The sequence below is a fragment of the Tenrec ecaudatus genome, chromosome 7 (assembly GCF_050624435.1).
Source record: "Tenrec ecaudatus isolate mTenEca1 chromosome 7, mTenEca1.hap1, whole genome shotgun sequence".
Lineage (NCBI taxonomy): Eukaryota > Metazoa > Chordata > Mammalia > Afrosoricida > Tenrecidae > Tenrec > Tenrec ecaudatus.
This window is the reverse complement of record NC_134536.1, coordinates 159,065,140-159,092,731: the sequence shown is the minus strand read 5'-3', so window position 1 is coordinate 159,092,731 and position 27,592 is coordinate 159,065,140. Positions and strand designations below refer to the sequence as shown.

General features: G+C 49.2%; 1 protein-coding gene across 2 annotated transcripts in view; it reads left to right on the top strand.

Moving 5' to 3' along the window:
* Positions 1–8,125: 8,125 nt before the first annotated feature.
* GPR137B (G protein-coupled receptor 137B) overlaps positions 8,126–27,592 on the top strand; it is a 65,729-nt gene continuing 46,262 nt past the window's right edge. Inside the window, exon 1 of one of the 2 annotated variants that reach the window (XM_075555291.1) lies at positions 8,126–8,682. In XM_075555291.1, the coding sequence (XP_075411406.1) occupies positions 8,314–8,682 (369 nt within the window). In that variant the 5' untranslated portion in view covers positions 8,126–8,313. The remainder of the gene's footprint in view (positions 8,683–27,592) is intronic. The other variant, XM_075555290.1, reaches the window with a different exon arrangement.

Sequence of the window (27,592 nt, the reverse complement as noted above, 5' to 3'; positions counted from 1 at the left end):
AATGACAATAATTGTTTTCTATAGATCAGAGACTTCAGATGCTGGACTTAAGAAAGGCCTCCCACATCTAGACCCGCCTTGTAGGATTCCTGGTCAGCATGGGCCCAGCCACCAGTAGAACAAGGCTTCTCCATAGAAGGCATGATCACCATGACCGTGCCCAGGACATCAGCCAGGGAATCAGAATGGATTGCTCATTGGAAAACTTTAGCAGAGACAAATCGCTCCTAAATCCTAGGGCTAAAGCAGATGTGTCGCTCACAATGGCTCTCTTTAATCTGTAGGGTAGAAATAAAATAAAGCTTTCTGTTCCCGTCGCAAGCCATCTCAACAGTCTTGTCCGCACACTTTATTCTCAGACTTGAATTGGAATGCCACAGAAGTGGAAAATTCCTATCACATTCCCACCCAACTGTCTAGTTGACCCAGAAGATGGATGGATGATTGTTGGATGATGATAATATGTTAGCATACATTTAATAAGGTGGTGACTTCAAGACATCAGATTCACACCGTCCCTCGTACCCATCAGGAACATAATCCCCTCCCCACCCCCCATTTCCCATGCACACAGGGTCTGGTGGTCTCCAACTGCTGAGACTCCGAAAGCCATTTTTCTTCATCTGGCAAGGGAAACTATACTTTCTTGTCTTGCTTCACAGGTATGTCAACCTTTATTTTCATGCTACATTTTGGTAGGCGGAAATCCGAATCCTCTTGCTGTATTTTTTAACTTTGTGAATTATGTGAAGGTTTACAGAGCAGTTCATCTGTTTTTCATCCACTGATTCATACATATTTTGTTTCAGCACATCTGTAGCAATCCTCTCAAAGTACCATCACTTATTCTGTTTTCTTTCTGTTTTTCTTGCTTTCACTTGGTAAATGCTGCCCTTTTCATTTTCGATGATTGTTTATTTTACCAGCGGGGTGGGCTCAGTTCCACACCTGAAGGATGACTAAGGCCATTGTCTTGGGGTGGGAAGAGGCTTCCCACCTGACTCTTCTAAACCAGCTTGGCCTCTTTTATGATTTGAGTTTTGTTCCACATTTTTCTCTAACGTGACCTCTTCTAGAACAGTTGGTAGTGGTGGCCAGCCACTATCTAGCTCTTCTGGTCTCAGTGCTGTGAAGCCGGATGCTTGCATGATCTATACGTCTACTGGACTTTAGAGTCCCATCACTCTTCTTTCCGATGAAAGGGGAGAGACCAAGAGTTGCACCTTACATAACTGCTCACAAGCTTTTAAGACCCCCATGGGGCCGAAGCCTGATTTGTGATTCAAGTGGGTTTTGTTGAAGGATCGAGGAGTTTTAGGTTCCACACTCAGGGCACTTCACACCCACCCGTGGAAACCTGAGGCCAGAGAAACCCTCAGCGGGGCTGAGGAGCTGCTGTGAAAGAGGCGAGGGCAGTGCAGCCCGGCCTTGCTGAGCTGTGGGTGGCCCTGGGTTTTCAGGCCCCCCCCTCTGCCCCCGGCAACCCTGTTGGGAGGTGTGGTCAACGGTGCTGGTCGACCATTGGCTGAATTAAATTCACCTGGCCCAGATGGGGTCCCATCCCGGTTTCCTGGCTTCCTGTCTCAAAGACCCGCATGGGTGCACGCCCTCCAGCCTTCACTGTAATGGGGGAGGGAGGCTTTGGCGTGTAGAGGGACAACTCTAGTTCTGCCTCTAGCTCCCTAACAACTTCACAATGCCACCGCGATGGCGTCAACCTACTAGGGCCCAAAGAGCAGGAGCAGCCCTTATTTCATATATGATAGGTGGTTACACACCAGGTTGCCAACTGGAAGGTCATCAGTTCGAAACCACCGGCCTCCCTGGGAGAAAGATGGGCTTCCTGCACCTGTCAACCGTGATAGTCTTGGAAACTCACAAGGGTAGTTCTACCCTGTCCTACATAGTCTTGCTATGACTCAGCATCAAGTCAGTGGCAGTGAGTTGAGTGAGTGGCCTCCAGGGTGGGCTTGTAACGGCAAAGCCAGCGTTTCAAACCCACCCACTGCTCTGCCAGAGAAGGATGAGGCCGTCTGTACAAGTAAAGAGTTCTAGTCTCAGGGCGGCTATAAATGACTCTAGAAGACAGAGTCCAACTGCCCGTGGGGGACCAGCCTCCACAACTAGATGGGTCCTAGGGGGTGGATGTGTAATTGAGGGGTCAATTAAAGCAACGGCAGACAAGACATGCAATGCTCACCTCTCCCATGGCCACGGGAACCAGAGTGAGGGAGGAACGTATTCTCCCACGAGTGTATGTAATCTCAGGCATGCATTATATACATCACGCATGCATCACAGGAAGGGGTTGAGTGAGAGGCATGCACGTAACAAGAGGGGGACCAGTGAGGGGTGCACAAGCAACAGGAAGGGGAGGTACTGGAGGCACACATGTGACATGGAGGCACATACTAACAACATGGGCGGGCTCTGTAGTTAAGATATCAGCCTACCCTTGGTCATGTCTGAGCTGGCTTCACCTTAAGGCTCCTGAGCTCATGTCCAGGGGAACAATCTAAGATCCTTATCAGAAGGGAGTGGGGGCGTACTTAGGGGTGTGGTGGTCTGATTGCTCTTGATGGCTGATGGCCTTGAGGCAGTTACCCTTCAAGGATGTGCTGGAAACCATGTGCTTGCAAGCAGCAACTGACAGCTGGCATTGTTGTGGGGGAACATAACTTTTACTTAAGAGAATGCGGCTGGGATGCATCCTGAACCCACGGATGTGAAGGTTCCCCTCCACGAGAGTCTCCGTCTCCTATTTTAAGGAGTGTAGAGAATTTGTCCGCATACACTCTCTCCCTGGCTCTCAGTCTCCTGCAACTGCCCTGGTGGGTCTCGGAGACTGTAGGTGATGATGCAAGTAGGACGCTTCCTCTTTCTCCCATGAAGTGGTGGTGGGCTTCGAAAGGCTGACCTTGTGGTTAGTTAGCAGCCCAGAGCCAAATCCAATTGAGTTGGTATCAACTTGATGGCTGTGGGTTTGCAGTTTGGGATAATTATGAGCTAACTGTCCTTCTCCCACTGAGTGGCTGGTGGCTTTGTTAGGTTCCAGCTCTCGGCCAGGAAGGGGTGGTACACTTAGGTGGGTGTTACACCTGGATTGGCCCATCTAGGCCAGGTGAATTGGATTCAGCCAATGGGGTCGCCCGGTATTGTCAACCACACCTTCCAAGGGACCCCTGCAAAGCCAGAGGCTTTGCTCTGGCGCTCTCTGTCCTAGTGACTTGGACACACAGTTGCACTCGGCTGTGCCATGTCCCACCAGTTGTGCTGCGGACCCTGTCTGGCTTGTGTTCCGTTTACTGTAAAACCTGAAACTGAGTCTAATTTTCATAGAACCCACCTGGATCACAAGCCAGGCTTCAGTGTGAATTCTGCCTCCCGTGAAGCCAGGGACGGAGGCCTGTCTCTCTGACGAGAGGAAGAGATCTAACCAGTTTGAACGGCCGACCCTGTGGTTACCAGTCAGATGCATAACCCACAACATGCAGGGATTACATAAAACACATTTGATGATGGGTTAATTCCCCACACCGCCTCCCCTTGCCACAAGCACAGAGAAACCTTCAGTGAAGTGGGCTGACAAGATATGTGCAACAGTGATTGTGAGCTTTGGCTTCCAGACTGTGATCCATGGGTGAACTAGAAGGTTCTAGCCCTGTGTTAGGGTCCAGAGAGAAGCTGAACACACACACACACACACACACACACACACACACACACACACACACACACACACACCAAGCAGCAAAGAGGCAAGTCACGGTAAAGCATAGGGTCACTTCAAAAGACACGAAGTGGGTCCACCCTCGGAGTCGAGAAGGGACTTTGTCTGGTTTTCAAAGGGCATTTTCCAACGGAAGGGGGTTGCTGCTCTGTAAATAGTTAATAGCAGCTCTCTAATTAGTTAGTCAGTCTGTCCTTGGGTCGCACACATCATTTCTTCCAAATGCATCGGGACTGTGGCTCTGGGCCAGCATGTCTCAGAATGAGACAGCTGAGTGTAATCCTGTGCCAGGATTTTCACTAGGCCCTGGTTCAAGGGTAAGGTGTTTTCCAAGCTAGTCCTCATGGACTCCCCTTTAAAAAAATCATTTTATTAGGGGCTCATACAACTCTTATCACAATCCATCCATCCATCCATTGGGTCAAGCACATTTGTACATAAGTTGCCATCATCATTCTCAAAACACCCGCTTTCTACTTGAGCCCTTGGTATCAGCTCCTCATTTCCCCGCCTCCCTCCCCGCTCTCCCCTCCCCTCTGAACCCTTGATAATTTACAAATTGTTATTATTTTGTCATATCTTACACCATCCGACGTCTCCCCTCACCCACTTCTCCGCTGTCCGTCCCCCAGGGAGGAGGTTATATGTAGACCTTGTAATCAGTTCCTCCTTTCTCCCTTACCTCCCCTCCACCCTCCTGGTACCGCCACTCTCACCACTGGTCCTGAGGGGTTCATCTGTCCTGGATTCCCTGTGTTTCCAGCGCCTATCTGTGCCAGTGGACATCCTCCGGTCCAGCGGGATATGTAAGGTGGAATTGGGATCATGATAGTGTGTGTGTGGGGGGTCCTCTTTCACTGCTTGTTCTCACAGGGTCCTTTGCTCATTCTCTGAGAAAGGGGGGCTGAACCCCTGTTCTGTTCCTGACGGTGATGGGTGCAAGACTCAGGAAGCTGAGGTTCTGTTTTATGCAAGGTTGCCATCATTTTCTTCAATGGCAACACGTAAAGCCAACAAACAATTCGGAGGAGAAGCAACGTAAGATGTTCTGTTTAAGAAAGGGGACATCCCCTAAGGGAATGATTAATAATGTTCTCTAATATAAAATGTCAACAGTGTTTCTAAGGTGACCCAGAGATATATAAACCATAAATATATGGAGTTTGGATTTGCACCTAATTCTAGTCCCAGTGTAAGTACAATTATGACATGGCCCTGCTTGATGCTAGCCCTCATGCAGAGATCACTGAAGACAGCGTGTCAGTAAAGTATGACAAAGAAACTAGATGGTGCCCGGCTATCCGAAGGAATAGCGTCTGGGGCCTTAAAGGCTTATTTTCAAACAAGCAGCCATCTAAGTGAGGCATCAACTAAGTCTACTTCCAACTAAGTGGAAGAAGTGCACCAGCCTGTGTGGCCCAAGGACTGTAAATAATAGAACCCAATCCAAAGTAGGGCCTTTGGATCAGGCCTTAAATTGTGAACACCTGGTTTGCAGAAGGCTGTGGAAGACAGTGGACGCCCATGTGCAGTTTCCCCACATGGATCAAGCCTCTGGTAAGTTGCCTCTGAGAACATTGCAAAGTTGATCGTGGCAGATGTAGTTAGCTTAAAATGTGGCATCTTATCATTCAATCTCCCTTTTGACCCATTAAAAAATGATTTCAGTTTAAAAAAGGAAAGAGAAATACACTTGGCTCAAGTCTATGGTGAATACTCTCTGACCAGAGACCAGGGACATGAACAGCCTTGCTATCAGGCTAAAGTTAGCATCATTTGATCTCCCTTTTGGCCCATGTAAAATTTGTTCTAGTTTTAATATTTTTATTTTTTAAAATTTAATATTTTAATTTTTGTTATTTTCTTCTTTTTTATTAGTTGGGATTTAATACATATATCATATTCCATATTTCAATCACATCAAGTAAAATTATATAATCGCTACCACAATCAAGTCCCAAACATTCCTTTTCTACATGGACTCCTTTACATCGGCTCCCTTTTACCCCTCCCTCCCCCACCATCCCTGTAGCCCCCTCCCCCTCCCTCTTATTCTACTTGCTGTGTCTATAGGTTCATCAATCCTGGGTCTCATATACGGAAAAGCACGTATCGAGGCTTTAAGACGGAGACCTGCATTGACATGACCCTTCTGCTCTGCACTCAAATACGAACAAAGAAAAACCAAACAGAACAAGACAAACTAAAAATACAGAAAACTTTGGAAACCAAATCAGGTCCAGCCTGCATCGTAGGGCGGAATCTACTGACAAAGTTTGAACTGTTCGGGTCAGATGTCTGCCTTTGATCTGCATCCTCTCTCCGAAGTCCTCTCCCTGTTTAGTGACCACGTTCCTCCCAGCCTCCATTTTAGACAAGGGGAGTTCTCCCGAGGCGTATTCCCTGTGTTGTTCCACAAATGAATCCTGGGCTCCTACCGTCATCCATTGCCGCCTGCACACTGCATTCTTACAATTTAGGCTCTGATACGATCCCTCCTTCATGTTCCCCCAAACATGGCCGTTCCCTTGCCCCTCTCCTGGGCTGCCCTTCCCATCAGTAAGCCTCATCCCTCTGACAGGGGTCGCCTCCCTCTCAGGGGGACTTCTCCCCAGATCCACATGGCTGACACTCAGCAGACAGCACACCACGCCGCCCTTCCCCAACTATTTGACCCCAGTTGTCATGCGGCGCTCTCCTACACTACACTTAGGTGGAGCGGCATAATGTGTGGTTCCTGGGCATTGGTCCAGTTCCCTTCCAGGCTGTCTGGTCCCCAGCCCTCCAGCCAGAAGACTGGGTGGCATGCAAGCCTGAGCTACTGCTTGTTCCTTCCGCGGTGGGCTCATACGGTGTTTGTCCTTCTGTGCTCGACCAACTTCCCTCAGCACAGTGTCTTCCACATCTCTGCACGTGTTGAGGTGTTTCACGGATGGTATCGTGATTGTTTAGGGATGCGTAGTATTCCATTGTGTGTATGTACCAGAGTTTTTTTAACCCACTCTTCTGCTGATGGGCATTTAGTCTGTTTGCAGCTATTGTGACTTGCGCTGAGATGAGCATGGGGGGCGGGGGGACTGCTCCCTTTCCTATGGAAGTCTTTATCTGTCTACTTTGTTATTGTTGTTGGTTAGGCGGTTGTTTATTTTTGTATGTTTTTTTTCCTGTCAATGAAATCGAGGCTAGGTAAAGCTACAGAGACAGTAACTTGATTAATGGCTTTGGTATTGTTGTTGGTTAGGCGGTTGTTTATTTTCGTAGGTTTTTTCTGTGGATGAAATCGAGGCTACGTAAATCTAGAGAGCGAGTAACTTGATTAATGGTCCCTTGAGGGTATGGAGGGTATGAGTCGCGAATGAGGACAAGAAAGAAGAAAATGTTCTGAAATTAATCGGGGTGATGATTGTACAACTCCTCTTAATTTGACTGAACTATTGAATTGTGTGATTTATATGCCAATTTACCTTGTGAATTATATGCCGACGAGACAGTTTTGCTTTTTTTAATTAATAAATTTTTTTATTGGGGCTCATACAACTCTTATCACAATCCATACATACCAGTTTTGCTTTTTAAAAGAGAAAGGAAAAGAAAAAAAAGGACACGTAATTAGGTACTAAACTGAGTACTGATTTAAACGGAGCAAAAAAAAAAATCACAACGATCCCTGGGGTTTGGGAAATTCCAGTCTCTTTATTCTGTTTCTCTGAAGGACTTGCTCGGACATGCTTTCTCAAGTTAGCCTGGCTCCTACGACTTTGGCCCATGATGCCTGCACAACACAAGCCGATGGGGAGGTTTCCTGGGACCGGGAGAGCCCACCTCAGGGACCCTCTGGGCGAGGACGCCCGAGCAGGTGCCTTGCGACCCATTTGCGAATAGGAAGGCCAGCCAGGGAGGTGAGCGGGCAGCCGGCAAACGGCCGGCCTTTCCTGGGAGCCTCAGAGCCATCCACGCAACCAAGACCTGGGATGAAGGCAGCGTCCAGCCGCCCTGCGTTTGCTCAGCACCATTATGCAACCCTCCCAAATCACCAACCGGGTCCCTGGCGCTTCTGGACAGAGCTGCCACTGCTGGAATGCCATTGCAGCCACTTCTGGAACGCCATTGCTTCCGGAAAGAAATGCCACTTCTGGAATGCCACTGGCAAGGCCAATGCCAATGCCATGCCATGTCAATGCCAATGCCAATGCCAATGCAATGCAGGGAAACGAAAACCCGGGCGCGTCCGAGCTGCGGGACGGTGATGCGGCCAGCGCTTGGCCAAGTTGCCAGTGCCCACGCCAAGGACGAGCTCGGGCACCACCAGACCCCGCCGCCCGGGGCGCTCGGGCGCTCGCGCGCGGGCGCGGCCCTGGCGGGGGCGGCGGCGGCGCTGCCAATCGCAGCCCGAGCCCGTCCCAGCGCATCATGTGGTGCGGCCGGAGGAAGTGCGGCCGGGTTTCTGCGCTCCGGGCCGCCGGCTCCGGGCGCCGCCGCGCGAGGCCGAGACACCCCCGCCGGGCCGGGGGCGGAGGTGGCCGCGAGGCCCCCATGAGGTCAGGGCGCCCCCGGGCCGCAGCCCCCGCGCGCGCCGCGCCCCGATGGCGGCCCCGCCCTGGGACCCCCTGCGCAACGACTCGCTGCCGCCCACCTTGACCCCGGCGGTGCCCCCCTACGTGAAGCTGGGCCTGACCGCGGTCTACACCGCGTTCTACGCGCTGCTCTTCGCGTTCATCTACGCGCAGCTCTGGCTGGTGCTGCGCTACCGCCACAAGCAGCTCAGCTACCAGAGCGTCTTCCTCTTCCTCTGCCTGCTCTGGGCCTCCCTGCGCACCGTCCTCTTCTCCTTCTACTTCAAAGACGTCGTGGCGGCCAACTCGCTCAGCCCCTTCGGCTTCTGGGTCCTCTACTGCTTCCCCGTGTGCCTCCAGTTCTTCACCTTGACGCTGATGAACTTGTACTTCGCGCAGGTGAGTCGCCTGGGGACCAGGCAGGGTGCCCTCCCCCCACCCTCCCCCGCACCCCAGGGTCACTTCCAACAAGGGTGTCAGGACATTGTGTGTGCAAGCGTCCCAGCAGACAGCCTATAGAGTCAGAGCCCCAGAAATATATATTTTTTTCTGACGCCCCGCTCGCACGGATGCGTTTACCTGCGAAGCTCAACCTGCTCACTCACCTGGCGAAGCTCCTGGTGGTGTCTAAGATCAGAGCTGTCATTTCTGTTATCCGCGCTCCCGGCCCCCTTTCCCATATTGTATGTTTCTAATCCCTGATGTTGGCAGATTTCCTGGGGGTGTAGCTACAATCTTAAGGTCCTTGGTATTTGTGAAGCTATACCAATAACCGTGTTTGTTTGTTTGTCTTTTTGGAGATGAAACAGTAGCTCAAGGAAAAAATCTCAGAGGGCTGTTTATTAGGTACCGGGAACGTTGCAGTTCAACGTAGAAAGCTTGAACAACGTCATTTTGAGGTTCATATTTCTGTAACCCAAGCAATATCCCATTTAAGTGATTTACAACTGTCTGCATCAGTTATTATCTTATGGCGACAGTGATTCATAAACATTGCTGAGGATTGCGCGTGGTCTGCTGCAGGAAGGAGGCGCTTGAGGGTGGAACAGGGTGATTATCCTGTAAATTATCCCTGCCCTGGATACACCAACTCCGTGATGCCACTGCCTGGAGTGGGCTCGCCTGGCAGGATGACCAGCACCCAACACAGCCGAGAGGGCTCCCTCGGGGGTGGGCAACACACTGTACAGGGGTCGGCTGAGCCCCGTTCTACTTGTAAGCCTCTCCCTCGGGCAGTCCCCTCCCATGCCGTATTCCCAATAGAGGCAAGGGCGTAGAAAGGTGAGGATCAGAGGCTGCGTTTAGGTTCAACTCAACCCACGGGCACTAGGTGCGACAGAGTACCTGCTGGCAACTCTAGCATCTTCGTGCACCCCATCAGGATTGGCACTGATGGAAGCTGCCGGCGGGGTAGCCTGAACGCGGAAATTCCCTCTCCAGATTGCTCGGTTCCAAAGCCTGGAACAGTCCTGTGTACTTTAGTCTCCAGACTTTGGGCTCAGGCCCCTGGCCTTTTGGAGTGACGGGAGGTGGAACCCAACATGGTTTGGATGAGATGTTTGGAGACCCCACCAAACTGCCTTTTACTAACTCATTCCACAGGATTTCCAAACAGCTCTGGGGTAACACCCAGCTCCTGGCTGCTGCCATAGGGGCTGGGCCCCTTGCCTGCTCTCATACCCAGAGAAAACCCCATTAAAGCTTAGTGGGGCCCCATTCCAGGCACACAAGAGTCATTTTATGAGATCTATTATGCAAATGACCCGACTGCTGCATTTTAAATGAAGATTGACTTAATGAAAGACCAGTCATCGTCAGAAAGCACTTTGAAAATACTGCTTAAATAATTACACAAAAGTTTAATAGCTCGGTCTTTTAATCATCTCTGAATCCATTCACTTTGCAGCCACTAAAATATCTATTCAAACTCCGGACTCTGCCCCAGGGAAATGTGCCAATTGTGTTGCCTGCGGCGGGGGTAATTTAAGACCAGTCTAACGGGCAGAATCCTGGTGCAAGTCGATGTTCGCTGGCCCTTTAAACGACATCTCTCAGGTGGCGTAGAAAGATGAGGCTTTCTACCCCGCTAACGAGTTGCAGCCTTGGGAACCTGCAGGTGCAGTTCTCCCCTGTCCTACTGGATTTGACAACAGTGCGGTTTCTTTCTATTCAGCGCGTTCTTTCTCAAAAGAAATGGTGGTTGGTTAAAAAAAAAAAAAAAGGTACAGAATAAGGGTCACCTTGGTGCAGTGGGAGCCAGTAAGAGGAAGTTTGGAGAAATGCGTGTGGCTCAAAAAACATACCATCTGTACTATTATTTCCCATTAAAGATTAACAACGTGGGATGGACCCTCGGAGCCTTCGTGTAAGTAGTGTTCAGCATGTCCCTGTCCGTAATATCTGTCCAAATACTGCCTTTAAAATCCCCAGACCACTTTTGACTTTTTAATTAGTCTGCAAGGGGTGGTTATAGAACCCAAATGAAACTTATTATCAGTGAGTGAATTCCGGGTCATAGTGACCTACCCAGGATTTCTGAGATGGCAAACCTTCACGGGAACAAACGGTGTCATCATTTTCCTGAGGAGTCACTGACAGCTTTGAACCATCAACTAGTATGATTTGACGAACTCTGACAGGGCCTGTGCTGCATATTGTGAGCTTTAAAATTGCCCCCTTTCAGGGGCATGGGTGTGGAGAGGGGGTGACAGAATATTACTCTCCAATCATGTGCAGATGCTGAACTTGATGCTGGATTAGGGGCGAGGCTGTGATTGGCTGCACCGCCTGCTGGTAGTGTAAAATGCTGACCAAGAAGGAGAGTGACCAGGCAGACAGGGCCACTCAGCACAGAGACCAAAGTCACGGCTCTGCTTCCTTTCTGTCCCCCAGGTAAAAGGGACCCTACAACAAAGGGTGTTTCTGTTGAGGGCACAAGGAGCCTGCCGGGAGAAGGAGGCACATAGGCCTTGGCCTCCAGGATCCAGGCAAGAGCAAAGCCTTTTCAAGCATCCTGTCACTAGGCTGCTGATTCTGGGGAGCTGTGAAGGGCATGCTGATGCCAAGTGGACACTCATTGTCCTATCCAGGAGCTGCACGGTGGAGTCACCAGGGCAGCTTTATAGTTGCTGTTACTTGGGTCTGCTTCAGAGCAAGTGACCAGACTTTGTAGGGAAAGGGTGGCAACTAGCAATTTAGAAGCATGTACTGGGTACCAAGCAGTCTTTAAAAAAAATCATTTTATTAGGGGCTCATACAACTCTTATCACAATCCATACAGACATCAGTTGTGTCAAGTACATTTGTACATTCGTTGACCTCATCATTCTCAAAACATTTGCTCTCCACCTAAGTCCCTGGTATCAGCTCCTCATTTTTCCTCCCTCCCTCCCTGCTTCCCCCTCCCTCATGGACTCTTGAAAATTTATAAATGATTATTTTGTCATATCTTGCCCTGTCTGACGTCTCCCTTTACCCACTTTTTTTGTTGTCCGTTCCCCTGGGAGGAAGTTATACATAGATCCTTGTAATCGGTTCCCCCTTTCCACCCCATCCTCTCTCTACCCTCCCAGTATCGCCTCTCTCATCACTGGTCCTGAAGGGATCATCCATCCTGGAATCCCTGTGTTTCCAGTTGCTATCTGTACCAGTGTACATCTCCTGGTCTAGCCAGATTTGTAAATTAGAATTGGGATCATGATAGTGTGGGGGTGAGGGGAGGGAGGAAGCATTTAGGAACTAGAGGAAAGTTGTATGTTTCATTGTTGCTATATCACACCCTGACTGGCTCATCCCCTCCTCAGACCCTTCCCTGAGGGGTTGTCCAAATGGCCAGGCACAGGTTTTAGCCATTGGTTTTACTAGATTATCCTATGAAGAAAGCAGCAGTAAGCTCAAAACTCGAACCTGATCTCCCTGGAGTTGATTCCAACTCATAGCAACCCTTCTAGGACAGCGTAGAACTCCCTCTGCGGGTGTCCAGGACCAGTGCTTTCCAGAAGCAGGAAGCCTTCCTCCAGCAGAGTGCATGGTGCTTTCGAACAGCTGTCTGAAAGACTGGTCCCTCACAGGACAGCGTTAGAATCTTCTTACCATGGGAAAGGTAGTACTTGGCATGTAATGCCTTGTTCTCCAAGAACTTCGAGTCAAGTTGAGGAGATGCTGAATACATACAAGTGGGTGCCCCCCCCCAAATGAAGTTGCTCTGGGCTGAGTGCACTTTTCATAGCGCGCATTTTTCCACTAGGAGAGCATCTAGCAACTCACTCTGAGTTAGTGCACCCAGTGGCGTCACCTGGGAAGGTTCTCTCTGGCCACAGTGAATTTTTTCATCAAAGCAGTTTCGCTCGAACCTTGCTTTTTTTTTGCGATGGTCGATTTCAGAGACCGGCTTGTGGCTGTGAATTTTTGTTTCCTGCTTGGGAAAATGGCCACAGAAACGGTTGTGATGTTGAACACAGCTGGCATGGACAGTGCAATGGGAAAAACCTCATGTACAAGTGGTTTTCTCGTTTCAAAAAACGTGAAATGCCGATTGAGGACAAACCTTGCTCTGGACGTCGGTCAACTTCCTGAACGGATGAAAATGTCAACTCGTGTATTTGGAGTTGTTCCACCAGGTCAGATGGTTAAACAAGCTTTCTATTTAGAGGTTCTGAAAAGATAGCCTAACAGCGTGTGACAAAAAAGGCCTGATTTGTGGCAGACGGGGGACGGGTTTTGCCACCATGACAATGCACCTGCTCCCGCATCTCACTGCACCAATTTTTGCCAAAAAGCATTGTGCCTCTCTTGCCTCATGCACCTTACTCAGCTGACCTCACTCCACGCGACTTCTTTTTGTTTCTGTGGATGAAGAGGGTCATGACAGGACAGCTGTGACGACTTAGGAGAGGGGGAGAAAAAAACGAGGGAGGTGCTGTCGGCCATCCAAACAGATGAGTTCGAGAAATGTTTCCAAGAATGGAATCGCAGATTTACCAAGGCTATGGCGTGTAAGGGAGAGTGCTTTGGGGGGGATAAGGTTGTTTTGTAAAAGTTTTAAATACATAGCTTTTGGGGAAAACTCCAGGGTTAAATCATATTTCAGAGAATTTCAGGGAACCCATTAAGAAACACTGTTGGGTGGACATCAGCAATGAAATTGTGGACCCATGAAATGTGGGGGGGGGTGTGGGTGGAAGAAGCTCTGGCAGTCCTTATGGTGGTGGTTATGGGTCTGGGGGTGGCAGTGGTGGAGATGGGAGCAGAAGGTTTAACAATTCAGAAGAAAAGAGCTACAGTTCCTGGCAGGAAAGAGAGCGAGGAGCTGTGAGGAAAGCCGCAGGTTACTTTGAGACGGTCGTCCAAAATGGGTTAGCGGAACTGTACAAATCTGCCACAGAAGGAGCGGTGATCCTCAGTCAGAAAGTCACTGCAGCTTAAACAGGAAGCCCTTCTTGTTCAGGACGGTTACAGCCACAGTTTGCAAGAAGTGCAGCTATTGGGAACCGATGACAAGGATCTACATGTGACCTCCTCGCTGGGGGATGGACAACAGGGAAGGGGGTGAAGGGAGACGTTGGATAGGGCAAGATATGACAAAATAATAATCTATAAATTATCAAGGGCTCATGACAGAGGGGGAGCGGGGAGGGAGGGGGAAAAGGACTTGATGCAAAGGGCATAAGTGGAGAGCAAATGCTTTGTAAATGATTAGGGCAAAGAATGTACAGATGTGCTTTATACAATTGATATATGTATATGTATGGATTGTGATAAGAGTTGTATGAGTCCCTAATAAAATGTTTTTTTTAAAAAAAGATAATCCATTAAAAAAGTGCAGCTATTGATTAATGCAATGTAGTGTCCCTTAAATGTACATTCCTGAGGTCTTTTATTTGTTGTAGTTTTGTCTTTTTCGTTTTTCATCACATCGGGTATATTGCCCTGTAAATTTTGGTAGTGCTACCAGGAATAAAAATTTAAGTAATTTTTAACTTAAAAAAAAAAAAGAAAAGAAACACTGTTGGAGAAAACAGTGTGAGAGCTGGGAGAAGAGGTGGGGTGGCCGGCTGGGAGGGGAGGTCCGGAGGAGGAGGATGGGACAGAGAGGAAGGGAGCAGCGTGGTTTACGTTGGGGTCTGGCGATGAAAGAAACTTTGCAGGCCCTGCCCTGACTTCCTTCCTCATCTCCTTTAAGCCTCCCTGGAGTCCTTGTGCGGAGAAACTTGTCCCCCTCCCTGCTGAGGGCTTGAGAGGTTGGGGTTTGCCCTTTGGAGGCGGGTGTGGAATGCCCTCTGGCAGACCCTGTGGTGCCGCCTTCGGGCAGCACTTAGAGATGTGGTTCTCTTGACCGCAGGGCGGTGCCAGCCCATGGCTCCAGTGCCGAGTGGAGCAGAATGCTGCCATCCTCATGATTGGTCAGGGAGCGGGAGATAGGCTCTCTAGGGCTTTCCTAAATAGACCCTCAAGACCTTCTTCCTGGAGTCTGCCTTAGCCTGGCAGCTCTGCTTGCTGAACCTGCTTCGCATCGAAGCAGCACGCAACCCTCTCCCGACAGAGAGGTGGTGCTTGTGATGAGGCTGCAAGTTGAATCTGGGTCTCCCACATGGAAGGGGAGAATTCTGCCACTGAGCTGTGGCAGGGCGACGTGCGGTGTGGAGGTGGTGGTGCCGGGGGACACCTAGTCGACTGACTCGCAGTGACTCCATGGGACAGAGGCTTCCCAGGCAGTTCTCTTGATGGAAGCAGATAGCTTGGGTCTTTCCTCCTGCGGCGCTGCCATTAGTGGGTTCGAACCACCAAGCTTTCGGTTAGTTGCCAAGTGCCTAACCATTGTGCCACCATGGCTCCTTCCTTTTGGGGGAACCCCCTCCCCCCCCCAAATCACTGTTTTAGAATTCTGTCTGATGAAGTCTCTTCTTCACCTCGGTCAAACAGTGGGTAAGCTTGCTAACCAGAAGGTTGGCGGTTCAAATTCACCAGCCACTCTGCTGCGACCGAGAGGGAGGCGGTCAGCTTCCGTAAAGGTTTATGACATTGGAAACCCTATGGGTCAGTTCTGCTCTGTCCTATAGGGTCATCACTGTGAATTGACATTGACTGGATGGCAGTGGGTTTGGGGGTTTTTTTTGTTTCACTTAGGTCAGTGGTTCTCAACCTTCCTAATACTATGACCCTCATGTTGTGGTGACTCCCCAATCATAACATTATTTTTGTTGCTACTTCATCACTGTCATTTTGCGACTGTTATGAATCGGGCAACCCCTGTGAAAGGGTCGTTTGACACCTCCCCAAAGGGGTCGCAAGCCACAGGTTGGAAACTGCAGTGTTAGGTGGATTTACTAGTTTCCAGTCATGAAAGCTTTAATCTCACAATCATTTAAAATAAATTTGAGGCTAAAGGCCAACGCCAAGGGCTGCAGCATCTCCGGCTCTCCCTTGGTCTCTGACTCTGGCTCTGCGGGGCCTGTAGAGGGGCAGGCAAGGGGAGGTCTTGCTTGTCTTGGTCAGCTCACTGCTGTCTGCCGGGGGCCGAGGCAAGTCAGAGATGTGGTCTGCACCCGGGTGGGTTTACTTTGCTTTGGTGCCCCTGCGGCAGCGGCCTTGGGCCTCCCTTCCTCAGGTGGCCATAACCCTGGCCTCCTTGTCTGTCTTTCACACCTGTTCTTCCAGAGCTGTGAGAATGGCTGAAGGCTGGTTTCACTGGCAGCCATCTGGTGACTGGATTGGGATCCCCCTGGGCTTTCCTAGCCTTACTGCCCTGCTCCAGGGACCCTCCCGCCCGCACAATTCCCAGCTTGGTGCCTTTGTGGTGGTTCTTCTTCCACTCAGATCCTGCCGTGAACACCGGCCCGTCCACCTCCCCGCACCCCTGCAAGCCAGCAACTCTTTTCTCTCCCACCTTCCTTCTCCAGTTCCCTACAGGTTGGGGGAGTGGCTGGTGGTAGGACTGTTTCCATTCACTGTGTGTCTGTGGGTGTCCTTAAATGTTCTCTCCGTGCATGACCCAAATGCCCGTGGCTCCCTGTGGAGCAAAAGATGTGGAATGACGATTGCTTCCAGTCATGGGCAGTAGCGCCACATCTGGGGCATAGCTACGCCCTTCCTCAGTCTCTGCCACAGTAGTAACAGGCCAGCAGCTAAGCCTTTCCCTCCAGAGTTGGCTTTTTAATGATGGAGCAAATCCGTAATGCTCAACTGCTAATCAGATAGTTTCATGCTCAAGTCTACCTAGAGCAGTGGTTCTCAACCTTCCCAATGCTGCGACCCTTTAATCCAGTTCCTCGTGTTGTGGTGCCCCCCCCCAACCATAAAATTATTTCCATTGCTATTTCATAACTGTCATTTTGCTACTGTCATGAATCGGGCGACCCCTGTGAAAGGGTCATTCGACCCTCAAAGGGGTCGCGACTCACATGTTGAGAACCGCTGATCTAGGAAATGCCTTGGTGGAAAGGCCTGGCAGTCTGCTTGGGAAAAATCTGCCATTGAGCACCGTGGAGCCCAGTTCTTTGCTGACACACACGGGGGTGCTGAGAGTCAGAAGTAATTCAGTGACAGCTGGTTTTAGAGCTTGGTTTTTCCTTTCTTTAGCTCAGCATTGGCTTCGACACCTGAAGCACGGGGTCTGCACCCCCTATGGGAATATGGTCCTCTTCTCTGCCACCAGGCAAAGAGTAAAGGCAGCTTCTAGGACCCAGGCAACTTGTGTGTGGGAGTCGCTTCTGGGCAGGCAGGTTTGCCTCAGAGCCCAAGGGGAGAGGGTCCTCACACAGCAGCTGCATTTGGGTGGCCATGCCTCTCCCGCATTCTTCCCCAGGAAGCACAAGCCTGGCTCTCAGACTCGGGGAAGACCCTGAGTGCTAGTTAGAGGTATAGGCTGCCCATCTTCCTGCTTCCAAGAGAACAGATATTAAGGTAAGTATCCCATGGCTGTGAAGAGCCCTTGTGGTGCAGTGGTTACGTGTTGAGCTTCGATCCACACGGTTGGCAGTTCAAAACCACCAGGAGCTCCATGGGAGAAAGACTGGACTTTCCACTCCCGTAAGCAGTTGCAGTCTCGGATACCCACAGCGAGCTATTCTGAGTCAGCATTAACTCGATGGCAGTGAGTTTGGATTTGATATCTCCTTGCTGTAAAAAGGAGTAAATAACAGGAATACTGTCTGTATCCAATCAACTTTCTCCTCTTCTCCCTCCACTACGGCACTGCGTTGGGCAGTTCAGGTTGTCCAGCTTGTTCGCTGCTGCCAGTTTGCCCCAGACCTGGTGCAGGCCCTCCCACAACAGAAGGAAAGGCTGCCCAGTCCAGCATCATCTTGGTGATGGGTTTCAAGTTAGACCATGAGAGTCCAGCATCATCTCGGTGATGGGTTTCAAGTTAGACCATGAGATCCTATGTTTCCACTGGCTGATGTTCACAAGGAGATCGCCAGCTCCCTCTCTTAGTCTAGAAACTCAGCTTCTACCTTGTCAACCTGTGGGCCGACCCCTGACTGATAGGTAATGCGCGCACAGGAGGTGCATGGGATGGGAATTGGCCCAGGTCTGCCCGGCAGGCGGAGACCCTTCCAAGGATCCGCTCACCCACATTTCAAAGCAGCTCTGAAGCACAGGCTCCCCCTGCTTAGACCACAGACGTCAGCACCAGACCCCTGGCCTGGCCTTGCCCTTTGCCAGCTTACCAGGTCATTACAATAGCTGGTTTCTGCTAGCAGCAAATCTTAAGGTTATACAATAGCAACTCGACATGGCCTAAGGGAGAGCGTGGAAAGTCACTTCTGCAGTGTCTGCAGCTTCTGCAGGCCCCGCCCCCTGTGTGCAGGTGAGCAGCTGAGACCTGCAGGAGGTGAGTGACCTGTACGAAACCAGGATGTTCACTGCACACCCCCCCCCCCAACCCTCAACACATACACCCTGGAATTGTCTCTGAGTTTGTGCCTTGGCCACGTGTAGCTAGGAGGAACGGAAAATCCAGCCTAGGCGACTTCTCCCCATGCACCAGGAACAGGAGAGCGGTGATCTTGGTTTCACTGCTGCTTTTGACAGTCAGTGTAGCCATATTGCTGGGCCCTAATCTGGGTCTTGGGACCATTGTGGTGAAGAGAGACATCTCTAGGTCTGTGGTAGGCCAGCATGACTAGAGAAGCAAATCCAGTAACACATGTGGAAGAAAGAGCTTTATATCAAGAAAGAATTATGTCTCTTGTAAACATCCCAGTCCAGTCCGGATCAAGCCCATAAGTCCAATACTAGGTCCACAAGCCTGTCTACAGACTCAGGCATTCACGTTCAGAGATGCGAGATGCAGGAATATCACAGGGCAGTGGGTGCAGAGTCTTGTGAATCCAGTGGCGGTGCAGGTATCTCTAGGGCTCTGGCCGCCGTCAGGCTCAGCCATCAGGAAGGTGAAGATAATAGAGAGAGACAGAAGGGGAGATCCCAAAGCCCTACTTAGGAGAAGGCCATGCCCACAGGGACCTAACCTAATTGACAGGTTGAATACCATCCCTACACGATAACATATGACATGAATTAAGTTGACATGAAATTAGGTAACAACTACAAGGTCCCTTGAAGAAATTTAGGAAACAGGTAAGTTTTGCCAGAATCCCCAGTATTTTATTTCAAACAAGGGATCATGTAGGAGCTGGGAAGGTAGTTTCCAATCCCTGGAAGGGCTCTCTGTGGTCACTGTGGGCTCAGCCAGCTAGAGCTGTGTGTGTGCACGTGTGTGCACGTGTGCACGTGTGTGTGCACAAGCACACAGGGCCCAAGAGAAATGCTCTTACTCATCCAGAAGCTCCTCCCAGGAGCTGATTTCTTAGTTTTCCTTCTAAGCAGTAGCCTTCTAACTTTATAGCCCAGGCTCCACCCATTCTTCTGCCCTCTTGGCTGCTTCCATGCCGACAGTGACCTTCACATTCTTGGGCACAATCAGATTCTCCAGTTGCTGTCAAGTTCGCTCTGACTTTCCATCTACTCCCCAGAGTAGAACTGTGCTCCACAGAACTTTCAAGGGCTGAGTTTTCTCAAGTGGATCACTAGGCTGTTTTTCCGAGCTGCCTCTAGGTGGACTTGAACCTCTAGCCTCTTAGTTTGCACCTGAGTCCTGTGATCCAGTGCTCCAGAGCACCCACAGTGCTTTGCACAACTGCATTGACAAAGCTTGGAGGAACCACAGCCGAGCCTGGTCCATTGGCTACTTAGCTACAGGGCGACTTCACGTTAGTTTGGGACCAAGGTCTGAAGTGTCTCAGGGCCATATTCTTGGCAGGAAGTTCTCTCATAACCAGTCCACGTGGTCCGGGCTTGTTCCTGGTCTGTGGTTCCTCATTTTTCTCCTACTTTCTCAGAGCCCATCGATGTGATCCTGGATCCCTGGAGGGTTTTCTTTTCTTTTTAATCATTTTATGGGGGGCTCATACAGCTCTTATCACCATCCATCCATCCATCCATCCATCCATCCATCCATCCATGGTGTCAAGCACATTTGTGCATTTGTTGCCATCATCGTTCTCAAAGCATTTGCTTTCTGCTTGAGCCCTTGGTACCAGCTCCTCATTTTTACCCCTCCCTCCCCTCTTCCCCCTCCCTCATGGACCCTTGATAATTTATAAATGATTATTATTGTGTCCCATCTTACACTGTCTGACATCTCCCTCCACCCACTTTTCTGTTGTCTGCCCCCCTCCCTCTAGAGAGAGGTTAGATGTAGATCCTTGTAATCGGTTCCCCCTTTCCACCCCTCATCTCTCCACCCCTGGAGGGTTTTCAGGGTCTTCTTTCGCCCGTCTGTGGGTCAGACAAGGAAGGACTGACAGACAAGTGGGGCTGGAGATAGCCCTTCCTGAGGTTAGCTCCGTCAACATGGGACTCAGTAGATGACCATTGTCTTCCTAGACATGGCTGTGGCTATGGCTGACCTGAGCAGCCCCTCCTGTCTAAAGCCCCAGGCTCCTCCTCTCTGACGGTGCACCGCTGACCCATAAGCCGCTGTGTGGAGGACGACTGACCGTTAACAAAATGGTGGGCTATTTATGAAAATAATATCTCTTGGAGATGCTTACGCATTTGGAAACCACAAGATCATGTGCTGCTTCACCATCCGGTTCCCGTTCAGCTTGCGTTTCCAGCGAGAGCAGAAGGGTTCCTCCTGGACTGTGATTCTGCCTCTGTTTGGACATTTGGTCACTTCCCCTAGAGCTCAGGGGGTGGCTACAGCTAAGACAGGACCTGGGGCCCAGGCGGTCACTGAATTCTCTAAAGCCCTGTCAATGTTTGACTTTATATTACCCTTTGGCCAGAGTTTGCAGTCTCGCCAATGCATGGGGACAGAGCCAGTCTGGGTGGTTTTACTCTTCAAGTAGGTTGGTGTTTTGACATTGCTTGGGGAGGATTGCAAGCCAGCAAGCCAAGGGCATGCGTGTGAATGTTTGAGGTCATTTGAGCATATTATTATTATTGAGAGCATATTATTTTTGTAAACAACCTTTAGCTGTAAAAGACACTTCATCTTTCTTTTCTTTTATTTTTTTATTAAAAGCTCTCAACCCATACCAAATCCATCTGCGGGCAATAATTTGCCACCCCTTGCTGCTCTGGAGAGGAGTCCTGGGGGCAAGGTCAGCAGTTTGAAACCAGCAGTCGCCCCGCCAGAGAGAGGCAAGACTTTCTCCTCTCGTGAAGAGTTAGTCTGGGAAGCTGTCGGGGAGGTTGTCCTGGTCCTGAGTCAGAAGTGATTCTATGGCTGTGAGTTTGGTTTTGGGGTTTGCCATGTTGCTCCCCGGCTGGAGGCAGCACCTCGTGTCATGGGAAGAAGCACTGCTTGGTGCGGTGCCATCGTAATGATTGGCTGGGGCTTTCAGTCCTAGGGTCTTCACGGCCAAGTAGATTGCCAAGCCGTTCTTGTTAGTCTCAGTCTGGAAGTTCCACGGAAACCTGCTCTGCATCACCGCAGCAGGTAAGCCTCTGCTGCTAGACGGCGCACAAGTGAGGTTTGCTGATGGGGGCTGGGCCGGAGGTGGCAGGACCAGAACGCACACTGTCACCTCCTCTTCTTGCTGCCCGCTGCCTTCTCCTCACCCTCCACCTTCTTCCCTTCTTTTCTGACAGTAAAACAGAGATAAAAAAGACGGGTTCACCTAAAGTTTTCTAGCTCCCCAAACACAAACGCTGCCCCCCTGCTCTGTTCTCATTTATTGGCATCCTTACCCGCCTTGCCAAGCTCCACGGTGTGTGAAGCACATGGCCTGGCCCACGCCCACCCACGGGGACACTCCCTTAGCTGCACCCTATGTCATGGGAATAACTCTCTAGAGTGGCTTTGCTGTGTGTGACAGAAGCCCAGCTTCCAGACTGATACCTGTCGGAAGGCAGGCTATCCCACATCGGTGGGGGGTGGATATAGGGGGCCCTTTTGCAACATGTGACTGGTGGCCGAGAAGGTGGGAGGGGCAGCCAGGACTGCCCATGTCCCACTCTGCGGTCTGGGTCTGGCCGGCTTTGGCAGACAACTGGTTCTACCGGAACCCAGAGTCACATTCCATTTATTCAATAAGTGGTTCTGCGGGCTTGCTTATGCTCTGTGTACCCAAAACAATCAACCGCACCCACTGCCGTCGAGCCCATTCTGGAACCCGTGAGAAGCAGGGTGGAAGCTGTGTCTGCCCTCCCGTGGCTTCCTGACTGCCACAAGACAGAAGTCAGCCATGCTCCCTGCTTCTAGCTTTCTTTACCAATGCCAACGCTAGCTGGCCCTCCCATGGCACGGGCTTGATAATTTGTTGCAATGTCCAGATAGAGCATAGAGACCCAGATCAGCCTTGTGGGGGCGTATTAGGGAAGGGAACGGGTTCCCACAGGCAGGATCAGTAAACAGTGAGGATACAGTCATTGGTCCACAGAAACACCTATTCTTCAATTTGGTGTTCTGTAATGCTGTTATTGTAATGCTTGATTTCGGTGTTTCTTTCTGGAGTTTTTCTTGTGAAGCTGGTCATGAGATTTCTAGATTTTCTCTTCTTTCTGTTTTTCTCTCAGACTCTTTCTTTTTTTTTACATTTTATTAGGGGCTCATACAACCCTTATCACAATCCATACATACACATACATCAGTTGTATAAAGCACATCCGTACATTCATTGCCCTCATCATTTTCAAAGCATTTGCTCTCCACTTAAGCCCTTTGCATCAGGTCCTCTTCCCCCCCCCCTCCCTCTCCGCTCCCCCTCCCTCATGAGCCCTTGATAATTTATAGATTGTTATTTTGTCATATCTTGCCCTATCCGGAGTCAGACTCTTTCTTAATCTATTGTATATGCACAACCATTCTTCTGAATTCTTTTCTCTGGTAATTCCATAGCCTGGAATTTTAGCCATTTCATTTAGGCTTGGGTGTTAATCATTTATTTGTCTTTTTGTTTTTGGCTGCGGGGGTGGGGGGAATTGATGGTGTGTGGACCATTATTTTCTGTTGTGAGACCTTATTTCTGTTGAGATCTTATACCCCACAGAATGAACCCCTGCCCGGCCAAGCGCCATCCTCATAATTGATACCTTGGAGCCGTGTGGCAGCCACTGGGCCAGTCCATTTCATTAAGGAGCTTCCTGTCTTTCGTTGACCCTCTACCAAGCATGATGTCCTTTTCCCAGGGGCTGAGCCTTCCTGATTGTACCCCTAAGGGATGGGTACCTCGTCTGGCAGCCCGTGTTCTATTTGATATCCTGACCCACAGTGTAATTCAAGGGCATCGATTTCCTTGCAATCTAACTTAGTCACCGACCAGCTCTCACATACATGCGAGGGGATTAAAAATATCGTGGCTGACACACCTTGGTCTTCAACATTGGATCTTTGCTTTTTTTTTTCTTCTTCTTCTAACACTTCAGAGAGATCTTTTACTGCAGACTTACCCAAGGCAATCATCTTACTCATTGACCGCTGCTTCCATGGGCCCCAGTAAAATAACATCCTTGACAACTTCATATTACACTGTATTGTCTCGCATTCTATTCTATCCTGTTCATTAGTCTGGTGGCTGCAAACAGTGTGACACACTCGGCTGTTAACTGAAGTGTGACTGGTTTGAACTGCCTCGGGGCACATTGCAGGGGGTGGGGAGCCCTGGTGGAGCTGTGGGTGTGGTACCGGAGGAGGGGAGTCATTGCTGGGCCTTGGGACCAGGAGGTTGTAAAGGTGGAGGATTGTGAATTGTCTTCCCTGACCACATTTCAGAGTGGGGGGTACAGAAATGGCCACCAGGAAGACAGAATGTAAGCGTTGTTTTTTGGGGAGCACTTACTCACCCACAGTTCCTGGGGAGAGTCTGAGTGCTGCATGGGGACCCCACCTCTGTGGGATGTCTGAGTGAACCCGAGACACTCCTACACCCACGAAGACAGCCCGGCATGTTTCTGCCACAAGCAGCCAACCTGACAGTAATAAAAGGGCGATTCTAAAATAGCAAATGGCAACTCGAAAACAGTGGGGGGGAAGTCGGAAAAGGGGGAGGGGGCAGCAAGGAGCTCACAGGGCGGGAGTGGAGTCCATGACGCACAAGCCAACTGTGACTTATTTAGGAGGGAGGCAGAGTTCAGGAGCTGCCTTGTTGGGAGAAGCCCTTCTTTGTGGATCACCAGGACCTCCTGCGTCAGAGCAAAGGGTACCGTGCAGGCTGAGGTCACTGGGAGGGCACACGGCTTGCCCAAGACCCCAGCCCACTGTAGGAGAGCGAGCAGAGCTGGGGAGCACATGCATCCCCCCACCCATTCCTGCTCCCTTTTTTTTTTGCCCCGTTTTGTTTTTACTTCAAAATAAGATATGTGCAGTATGCATAGGAATTTGTTCATAGTTTTTTTTTAAAACTATAGTCCAGCCCTCCAATGGGTCTGAGGGACAGTGAACTGGTCCCCTGTTTAAAATGTTTGAGGACCCCTGATTTAAAGGGTGCCATTCACTGCCTTTGACTATATTCACAGAGTTATACAGCCATTGATACAATCCTTTTAGGACATTTTCATCACCCTCTGTGTTAGGCTGGGTGGAAACAAATCTAGTGACCCTTATTTATGATATCAAGGGAGCATCTCATTTTTGGGCTAACATTGAATTCTAGCCTCTAAAAAAAGTTAGTTCTTCTGAGATGGCCCTGTCGATGCTCACCCTCATGAAGAGATCACTAAAGAGATCTGTGCCATAGCAAAGCGTGGTCAAGGAACTGGATGGTGTCGCTCTCAGAAATAACAGTGTCTGGAGTCTTAGAGGCTTGCCTTCCAATAAGCGGCCATTTATGTGAAGCATGAACCAAGGCCACATAGAAGAAGTAGACCAGCCTGTGTGACCCAAGGATTTTAAATAAGATCCAAATTTGAAGGAAGGAATTACCATTCCTTCAGAGCTTCCATTGTGGACACACATTTTGCAGAAAGCTTTAGATGATCAGAAGTCCAAAATCCATTTGCAGTGTTCACACATGGATTAACTGTCCTGTAAACCGTAAACCCCATTAAACCATAGTCGGAAAAAACAAACAAACAAACAACAACCCATAGTCGGAGGATGAGCAGCAACCTTGTCATTGGTCAGCGAGCATTATGAAGTCGATTATTAAAGACGACTTAGGTTCAATTTTAACACTTTTTTTTATCATTTAATCGTTCTTTTGACCCAGTTTAAAGTTGTTCCTGTTTTTAATATTTTCTTTTTGATTGAGGTTTTGTGTGTTATTTAATATAGTTTTCGGTCTATAAAATCCTGGATAGGTAAATCTGTAGAGCCAGGAACCTGATGAATGGCTTCTTGGGGGTAAGGAAGGGGAGATAGAGGGGAAGTGAGGACCTAAAAACAGTGAGTGAAAGAAAGAAGAAAATTGTTCTAAAATGGTTTGTGGTCATGATTGTACAATTCTTCTTATTGATTGAATTATTGAAGTGTATGATAGGTGACTTACATGCCAATAAAACTGATATATATAAAAAAGGAAGAAAGCAGCCCATCCCCGTCTAACTCAAATCGATAAATTTGACGCTAACTGAGACCCTCTTCAGACTCAAGTAGCTGCAGACGGATGACACAGCAAGGTGAAGCAGGTAGCGGGATTATCAGAGGCTGGTGGGTCCAGTCCCACGCATCCTGTTTGTGGGAACTTGGCATGGTGCCAACACGGAGAGTTGATCAGCACAGTGGGGCTGCGGCTGGGCTGGAGGCGGGCAGAGTCCCAACAAAGAGGAAGGCAGAGAGAGACAGGTGGGAGGGGGAGGAGAGGGAGAAGTTCCCAGTTTCCTTTTTAATTAGAAGGCCACACCCCCATGGAGGCATTTCCAGACTGACTTGATTGACAGGTCGGACTCTACTCCCCACTTTTCCTACAAATTCAAGTTGACATAAAATCATCCAATAACTTCATGGTCCCTCCCTCCCTGCCCTTGCCCCAAAGTACCCCTTTCCATTAACAGACAGTCTCTGAGTCTTTGTTATCTAGTGCTACTCTAACAGAAATACAAAAAGGAGATAACTTTTAAGAAGCAAATGTATTCTTCCACAGTTTAGGAGGCTGGAAGTCTGAATTCGGGATTGTAGCTCCAGGGGAACACTTCTGTGTCTGTTGGCCCTGAAGGACCGCATTTGTCTCCTTTCAGCCTCTTTGCCCTACTCTTCTTTGGGGACCTTCTGTCAGCTTGGGCACTGTGGTGCCATGCATGAGGCTGTGAGGTTGGTAACTGTCACCAGCATTTCTAATACAGGCAGGGTCACCCAAAGGGGACAGATTTCAGCAGAGCTTCCAGACTGAGAACTGATTATGGGGTGGGGGGGGGGGGCGGGAAATAAAGGGCTGTCCACATCTGAGGAATTAGTCCTGAGAACCTTGTGAATAAAGTAGAACATTGTCAGATATTGAAAAACCTCATGAATTGCTGTGTTACCTTGTCAGGTTAAATGCTGGAGGATGAGACCTTCAGGTTGGATTCCAGGCACTCAAAATACAACTGAGGAAGGGCTGTTTCGTTAAAGTAGTGACTGGAGGGAGTAAAACTTTGGGGACTTTGATTTGCCGATGGGGCATGACTCGAAATGAGAAGAAAAGAGATAGACACATCTATTTAATGTTGGAACACGGAATGTATGAAGTATGTGTCCAAGAAACTTGGAAGTCATCAAAAATTAAACAGAATGCATAAAGATCAATATGAAAGGCTGAAATGAGCTGAAATGGACTGGTCGTGGCCAATCTGAATTAATTTACTCTGCTGGCAATGACAGATGCAAGAAGAAAGGCATCATGCACATCATCAAAAAGAACATTTCACGATGTAGCTTCAAGTACATGCTGTCTGTGATAGGATAATGTCTGTGTGCACACAAGCAAACCCAGTCAAACAAATGTCACTCACATTCATGCTCCAATCCTAAAACGAATGATAACGATATCGAAGTAGTCTACCAACTTTTTCAGTTTGACATTGATCACCCATGAGATCAAGATTCATCGATAATTATTGGCATTTGGAATGTGAAAGTTGGAAACCAAGGAGAAGGAACAGTAGTTGGAGAAGATGGCTTAGAAACAAGATGGGGATCACATGAAATAATTTTGCAAGATCTATGACCTCTTCATTGCAAATACCCTTTTTCAACAACATAAATGGTAGCTGTAGACATGAACTTTTCCCAGTGGAATACGCAGAATTCCGATTGACTACCTTTATGGGAACAGATTCATATTTGTACCCATTTCCAAGAAAAGTGACCCCACATAATGCTCAACTTCTTAAACAATAGCTTTAATTCACATGCTAGTCACATTTTGCTTAACATCTTCCAACAAAGGTTGGGGCGGTACATTGACAGGGAGTTCCCAGAGGATTCAGAAGAGGGCGTGGATTAAGGGATATCATTGCTGATGTCCAATGGAGCTTGGCTGAAAGAGAATAAATAAATCAGAACAATGTTTACTTGTGTTTTATTGATTATGCAAAGGCATTTGACTATGTGAAGCATAGCAAAGTATAGGCTAGTCCTGAGAAAAATGGGAATTCCAGAGCACCTCATTGTGCGCATAAGGAACCTGTACAAGGGTCAAGTGCGCACTGAGTATGTCATGGTCTAAAATCAGGAAAGGCGTGTGTCAGGGTTTTATTCCCTCACCGTACTTATTCAGTTTGCATGCTGAGCAAATCACCAGAGAAGCTGGCTTTTAGGAAGAAGAGTGTGGCATCAGGGTTGGAGGAAGCTCTCAGCTTGGCTGCTGTTGTTGATTTCTGTCCACAGTGGTCCAGCTAATAATGTTTGCAATGCTGCTCTTGTTTGTACGAATTCCTTTAGTTT